Source organism: Monopterus albus, unplaced genomic scaffold (assembly GCF_001952655.1).
Source record: "Monopterus albus unplaced genomic scaffold, M_albus_1.0 scaffold122.1, whole genome shotgun sequence".
NCBI lineage: Eukaryota > Metazoa > Chordata > Actinopteri > Synbranchiformes > Synbranchidae > Monopterus > Monopterus albus.
Genome location: NW_018128002.1, coordinates 1,089,529 through 1,097,026, shown reverse-complemented (window position 1 = coordinate 1,097,026; position 7,498 = coordinate 1,089,529). Strand labels below are relative to the sequence as shown.

Here is a 7,498-nt window from a genome sequence, read left to right as displayed (position 1 = left end):
ATGTAGATTATGGTTTTATTGCTATTTGATCTCTTGTTCCGGTGTTTCGTTGTGAACCAACTAGAGTGCGTCATTTTTGCACAAAGGCAGCCTGATCCCACAGGTCTTTAAATACGTCCCATCTTACACAGTGAATATTACAAGTCTACATATATTTTTATAACCTTAGCATCAGAAATGAAAACACTTATTCAGCTACTACAAAAGTGAAGCTTTAGTTAGAAACAACAGGTTTTCTTTTCCTACCTCAAGATTTGATATTTTTTATTTTCCACTGTAATCAAAGGATGAAAATGTTCATATCCGTTGAACAAAATGACACACACACACCCAAACACACACACAAAAAGACGACAAAAACTTGAGACTTTCCTGAGAATTTCAAAATCAAATCAAACCAGGAGACGCATCATTAAATATTATCATCAGCTTTATAAAAACAAGGGTGACAAAGTTTTTTGGAGGCAGTTTTTTTTTCATCCATGTTGCTCAATAATCCATAATGACCCCTGTCGCAGCTACACAGACAATCACACAAGCACATACAGGCTTAATGGAGGCTTCTTCCTGAAACCTGCCACCAGCATAGTGTAACACAAACAATGACTGATTGACTATCTGAGGGGGCTAAAAGTTAAATAGAAATATACCATATTAAATTAAAACCAAAGTTCAAGAGTATAAATCTATACATTAGGCTACATGGATTTGTAAAGACTACATTTATAGATTTCTCCAAAGGCACTGTTAGCAACAGCAGACTGCGCTTCCTCTCCCTTGTTCTGCACACTAGTGTTTATAAAAGCCGGGAGAGAACCAAGAGGGAGCACATAGAAGTAAAAGACAACTGAGGCATTTCATGGCTAATCAGCTAAAAGATTTCGTGTTTTTTTTCCCTCTTGTCTTCCAGTTCAGCACTGTCTTTTGTTTCACTTGAACCAAGCCTTGCACACAGCCTTGTTTTAGTCAGACAGCTGTGATGTAACAGTAAAGCAAAGTCTTAATGTGGTTTTAACTGGTGAAAGGCATTTAGAGCTTCCAGCAACTTCACTGACCATACCTTGTGAAAATCAGCAGTGGGAGGTTTATTAAAGATTTCCACATGTCAAAGAATGAGCGTTTGTTGTGATGACTCACATGTTCAATTAAATAGTTTTTTCCTTTCTTTTTTTTTCTTTTTACAGCTGCCTTTCACTGTGGAGAACACACTTTGGTGCAGAAATCTGATATTGATCAAGCCTGTCATCACTTCAACAGTCTCAGGTAGGGAGAGAGGGCTGAACTGAGCGCAGGACAGGCAGTGACATGACTACAGGCCCTGAGGGGAGAGGAAGTAGGTCCGAGGGTGTGATCATAGACAGCAGCAAACAAGACAAACAAGATTTGGTAAAAAAAAAATAAAATTACCTAAAGAATACCAAAGTCCACATGAGCTACTAGTGTTCAGAAGCTCTTAGTCTTGTGGCTGGTACTGAATGACAGACTTGCGGTCTGGTCCGGCTTGTAGCATGCTGTTCAGCGCCTCACGAACGTCGAGGGCACCGGAGCTGCAGTGGCCGCTGTGTAAGGACAGAGGGTCTGTCTGGGGGAGGAGATAGATGGAAGAGAAGCAAGAGGAAGAGTCAGAAAACAGGGACGAAGAGGATGAGGCTGGGATGAGGGTGGGTGTGGGCAGGAGGCCGGAAGGGATGTGTGAAACCAGCTTACTGGACACAGAAGAGGTGGAGGAAGAGCAGGAAGAGGTAGAGGATGAAGGGCTGGCATTCTGTGTGGGCATCTGCGGAGAAAGGGGCAAATCAAATAAATCTAACAATTCTTGGTGGTGGTTATTGGTCAACAGGTTGTGGTTCTGTGGCTGCTGTTTGGCCTGTAGATGCTGCTGCTGCTGCTGTTGTTGTAGCAAAAGAGGCTGTTTTATTTGTTGCTGGGCATTCGGTGCATTCTGGGAAATCAGAGACTCCAGATTAAAGTTATCTCCAAATGCTGCTGTGTGTTCTGTCAGACTGTCCAGACTCAGCCCACCCTCAGTGCTGTCAGGGGAGGGGGATGGCGAGCTCCCAGTCAGGTCCAAGATTTCCTCCAGAGGATTCTTGGAAGACAAATTAGTAGACAGTGTGGTCTGATGGAGTGGAAGAGACGAGTTCTTCATCTGTGGGAAAGGGGAAACAAAAGGCTGGGGGTAATAGTAAGGGTAACTGGAGCCGAGGCCAGCTAAGTTGGGCAGAGGGCCCTGGTTGGTGGTGGTGGTGGAGGAATTACTGGGCCAGCTGTTGTGGGTTCGTTGTTGGGATTGGTTGGGATTTCTCTGTAAGGCCAACAGGGTTAAGTTCTGAGAGGGGAGCTGTAAAGGGGACTGGGGCTGAGCTTGCATCCTCTGTAGCTGAGAGAGGCTCCCAGATTGTGTCCTTTGTAGAGGGATTTGGTTCAGTTTGAGGATCTGACTCGCAGGAAGAGAGTGAGCGGGTTTCTGGTTGAACAAATTTGCCAGGAGGTGTCTGCTCTCCTCCATTTGACGCATGTGCTCCGCAGCCCGTCGCTGCTCCACAGCCTGCTGTTCCTTCTCCTTTCGCCTCCTCTTCACTTCCTCATCCATGAGCAACAGCTCCTCCCGCACACGAGCCACACAGTTCTCTGGGATCTTGATACCTGAGGAGGAGCTCTAGGTAAATACTCAGACTGATACCGACAGCTAAACTGCAGCATATTCTGTGTACACTTAGCATTACTGTAGTGTCATAGACTTCATGGGAGACATAAGAAAAGTGAACAACAATTTGTTAGCATTTTGACAGCCTCCTGTGTTACTGTCAAAGTAACTTACTTAACTCTTGGAAATTCACATTTTATTCTCTGGACTAGACTTCTATTTGATCATGGTTTACAGATGATTCCCTGTGAAGACTGAGAGATGTTCTAAAAACTAGTACAAAACGTGCGCTGTGTTACCGATACTGACCAACTTGTTTATTATGTTGCTTGGTTTTAAGGCGGACAATCTGTAGGATGCTGGAGCTGGTGATGTCAGACACCACGTCAGATACACGCTTCCACACACGCAACAGAGCACCACACAACATGTGGTACTGACGAAGACGCATGCCCTGAAGACATTCCTGGCCTTCCTCGATTTTCTTACATTTCCCATTCCTGATGAAAGAACAGAGATGAAAAAGACAAATCTTTTATGCATACACAAAAACAACCTCTCTTTTACTTTACTGTTTCAAGACTAGATCTCAGGTGATCTGTAAAGCCCTGGAAATGGCATCTGACCTTAAAACCACCCCCATTGAATCCTAACAAGTAGCAGCTCGATTGGATGTAGTGAGTCATTAATCTCAAGGGACACTCTGGTTTCCTGCTTACCAGTTAGCGTGACTACACTTCTTAAAGGAGAAGGTGAACTGGTTCTCCCAGCTATCCCTGGCTTGCTCTGCAGTCACCTGTAAAATGGAAACATACAATACCAACATCAGATTAGAACCCATTGCATCCACAACTCATAAAATTACATCTGCACCACAACAGAAACAAACTGCTATTTTCCACTGCCACACAAAGGTCATACTGTTGCTTAAACACATTTATAATCTTTCATTGTGTCAAAGGAGAAGATGACTCCTGTGTTCAGTGAATGGTCATCAATCATTACTCTGTTGTTCATGCAGGGAGGCGAAAATAGCTCCAGCTTTGATAAATATCATGAATGTAAAGGGACTTCATCATCCCCACTGACATATACTTATGTACTGTAACATATTGGTCAGCCAGAGAGTGCCTTCAGTATTGCCTGGTTCAGTACTCTCCCATGGCCACAAGGGGGCAACACACTCCATATGCTAAATAATCTGCACAGCAACTACAAATCAAAATGATGCATTACACCTGAAAACATGCAGCCTCCAATTCTGCCAGCCCTTACCTGTACTGAGGAAAGAGAAAGTTCTCTTTCTAAAATAAACTGAGACTATATATTATAGTAAGTACTGATATTGATTGGTACATCAGTAGACAAATAAGCCATTACCTTTCGATAACGTTGATGCAGGTTGTCCAGGCTCTCGGGGTGGGTTTGCTTCCCGATGTTAGGCTTGTAGACAATGAAGTTCCTGCCTCTTCCTTGCTCAGCCAGCAGCACACATGGGTGATTACCACGTAGCTGTGGAGTGGCAATACACACAGTGACATTTATTTATGTATTTTCTAAAAATCCTTTCAGTTTAAGTTTAGTTTGCTTACTATACCATGGACTGACCTTCTGGGACAGGTAAAATCCCTCATCAGGACCACGGAGCTTTAGTGACCTGTTGTATGCCTCATCCCAGGGCATACCTCTGTCCACGCTGATCTATAGGCACAAAAAGGTCAGAGACTAAAGCATGAGGGGAAGCCATGGATGGTCAAACAACCACACACAGCTGTCATGAAGGTGGACAAACTCTTGCACAGAAACCCAAGTGTAATGTATAATACATACAGTTATACTATATAGAACAAGTAAAAAAAAAACTCATCATATACTACAGCTAAACATGTACCCATGCACTCTTGCTCCATACCTACTAAACTGGTGTAGGTATGTAGTACTCTGCTCAGCTGCCAACTTTGAAAATGTCAAATGTGGGCTAGCCTGCATTTGATGGCTAAGAACAGTAATTATCCTGCTACCACCTCCTACTAGCATCTACACAGGCTCCTCAGTCTTGGGCTGCCTTAATTTATTTATTTAAAAATGAAATAGCATTTGTATTTCTTATGTAATGTATGAAGATGGCTGAGCTGCAATTAAACATGGCCTTTTAACTGTTTTGGTCTATTGAGTTACCGACTCTAATATAAAAGAGAGAGCGCAAGATTAGCATTTTTTGACCATCACGTACAATCAGAATTCCTTCTGGTTTATAGTGCTCAAGCTTTCTGGGCAGGCACAACAAAACAGTGTTCATTCTGTTATGAGACAAAGAGTGACAACTCAGTGCATCATGTGGTGTCTCAAAAACAGCCTAGGCCTGTAAATGTGGCTATGCACACCAGACTACCTGCTGCCTTTTTTGACATCACTACATCCTGGCATGACACATGCAACACTGTACTGCTACCCTGTTCTTGATTTGTGCAACACAAGTCTCATTTTGGCTGCTTTAAAACTAGGGATTGGATATTGCAGAATAACTCATAATTCAACACAACACAAATCACATGTGATTTTACCCACAACAAGTCTGCCATTACTCTACTCATATACTTAAGCTGAGATTATGTGTGGCCTACCTTACAGAGGACAACCTGTCCATCCTGAGGGTTTCCAGCTGTCAGGAAAGTTTCCTGCTTTTCCTCATAAATCTCATCATTACCTGGGGCAAGGTCTGTCAGAGACACCGAAGAAGAAATGAACCACAGACTAGAAAAGGGACTTTTTAATCGTGACTGCCACTATATTTACAATTTTTATCAAGTAAATTTAGTTTTCCAGTGATCTCCGTACCTAGGATTCCCATGTCGTATTTGCCCTCCTTCTTGTCCTTCTCAATTAGGTAGTCAAAGTTATCAGTGAAGTACTGGAAGAGATAGTTCTGCTTGTGAACCTCCAGGCCCAAGATACGATTTAGGAACTTGGTGATGCTGCAGTCTGAGATAAGACCATAACAGAGAACAGTTCATGCAACTATTTTTGACAGTTGCACCCAGAATATACTGAGTTTGATTTGATTTATTCTTTCAAGCATGTAAAGACAGTTGATATGTCAACACACATAATTTTACACATATCCAACAAATGCTAATCCAATATCAATTTGCTTATACCTAGTACATGCTTGAACAGAGTAGGAAGAAGTCAGACTTATCCAGTCCTACCCCATGACATCATCTTACCATCATTGGTTTGCAAGCAGTATCTCTACATAAATAATTCTCTTCTACACCACACAAGTAATATACTAAAAAAAATTATGACAGAGTGTTAACATTCTTACATAATTACATTCTTAAATAATTATCTTCTACACCACACAAGTAATATACTAAAGAATTATTACAAAGTGTTAACATTCATACACCACACCCACAATGTTCCATCTGGTTAATCATTAAGCCTGTTAAGTTCAGTTTTAAAATAGCCGGACTGGGTTGACAAATTCTGGCACTACTATTCAAAATCTGCCTCATGATCCTTGATTCCTCTACCTTTCTCAGTACTGATCCCAAAGCGAGGCTCCTTACAAAAGATGCCCACATCCATCATTCCAAGCTTCATGTCTGACATAAAGAAACACAGTTGTTTTACTGATCAGTCACAATGAACTTTGTGCTAGTGAAGCTGCTGACAGTCAAATAAAGCTCAAACATACCCCTGAAGAAGCCGGCGTCACCCCCAGGGTACCCTTTGGGAGGGAGCACCTTGTTGTCTATGTGGCCAAGGATTGCTTTGGTGATTTTATCTAGAGCCTTGGTACCATACTGTGAAAAAAGACAGTTTAAATTCAAATGAAGGACATTTTGACACATAAAGCTCAGAATATTATTTTCAGAGGTTCTTAAACTTTCCTACCTTGTTCTCAAAATTGTATTTGCTAAGGTCTCTGGATTCAGTGGCTCTTCTGTCTCCATGGGTTAATGCACCCTGCAAAGTGTATTAACAGCAGTGTTGCTATTAGTAATATCAGCATTACTAGGCTGACAACCTTCCAAGCATCATCACACTAATACAGAAAGACACAGTGATATAGGATAAATATACTGTGTGTTTGCTTTTCATCTGAATGGGCAGCACAGTTTATGCAACCTGACTTTCCTAATTTGCAGATTCCCATTTCCACCATAAACACTTAAGCCACCACTTTAACCTAGGGCTGCAATGAGCAGTTATTTTCATTTTCTTAATCAATGATGTAGTCTATAAAAATGTCCACCACACCTTCTCAGAGCACAAGGTGACATAATCAAATGTGCTTATTCACCCACCTCCTCAAAACCCAAATATATTGCAGACTATCAGTTGAATGGTGGCAGGGAGTTCTGCTGTGGGTGCCTAACCATGTGGTTTGTGTCAGTTTACAACGTATTTGCAAATTAGGGCAGATAAGATTTGCAGTGCTCAGACTCATTCAATCAAACAAGGCACATAGAAAGCAGTACATAGAAGCTTGTGGTATAATGAGCCCCTGGTTTGGAGCTGGGCCTCATCTCCCTCCAGACCAGTAATGCTAACCATAACAGAGACAGTGTGTACTTAGTGCTCAGCAGTTTACTCAGAAATGATTTGATTCTGCGGATTTCTGCTCCTTTTTCTCCGTATCAACCTTTAGTATTTCTCCGCCTCTTTGTCATTCATGTGGACTTTTCTGTTGCTCACGCTGCCCCTGATCCTCTCGTCTCTAGGTCTTCCAGTTTAACAGTTTCTGTGTCATTTAATATCCCTTTTCCACACTACTGAACATTTTCTTTGTCTGTCTGACTTCATCTGTCGCATGAAGTGCTTTGAGAGGATCATTCTCAG

The 7,498-nt window shown here is 42.0% G+C and overlaps 1 protein-coding gene across 5 annotated transcripts in view; it reads right to left on the bottom strand.

Moving 5' to 3' along the window:
* Positions 1-1,165: 1,165 nt before the first annotated feature.
* Positions 1,166-7,498, bottom strand: part of sbno2b (strawberry notch homolog 2b) — a 78,519-nt gene continuing 72,186 nt past the window's right edge. For 4 of the 5 annotated variants that reach the window (XM_020612235.1, XM_020612236.1, XM_020612237.1 and 1 more), the window contains 10 exons: positions 6,551-6,622; positions 6,351-6,459; positions 6,187-6,258; positions 5,486-5,629; positions 5,272-5,366; positions 4,256-4,348; positions 4,028-4,159; positions 3,367-3,443; positions 2,957-3,147; positions 1,166-2,646 (listed from right to left, as the gene is read on the bottom strand). In XM_020612235.1, the coding sequence (XP_020467891.1) occupies positions 1,454-2,646; positions 2,957-3,147; positions 3,367-3,443; positions 4,028-4,159; positions 4,256-4,348; positions 5,272-5,366; positions 5,486-5,629; positions 6,187-6,258; positions 6,351-6,459; positions 6,551-6,622 (2,178 nt within the window). In that variant the 3' untranslated portion in view covers positions 1,166-1,453. The remainder of the gene's footprint in view (positions 2,647-2,956; positions 3,148-3,366; positions 3,444-4,027; positions 4,160-4,255; positions 4,349-5,271; positions 5,367-5,485; positions 5,630-6,186; positions 6,259-6,350; positions 6,460-6,550; positions 6,623-7,498) is intronic. The other variant, XM_020612238.1, reaches the window with a different exon arrangement.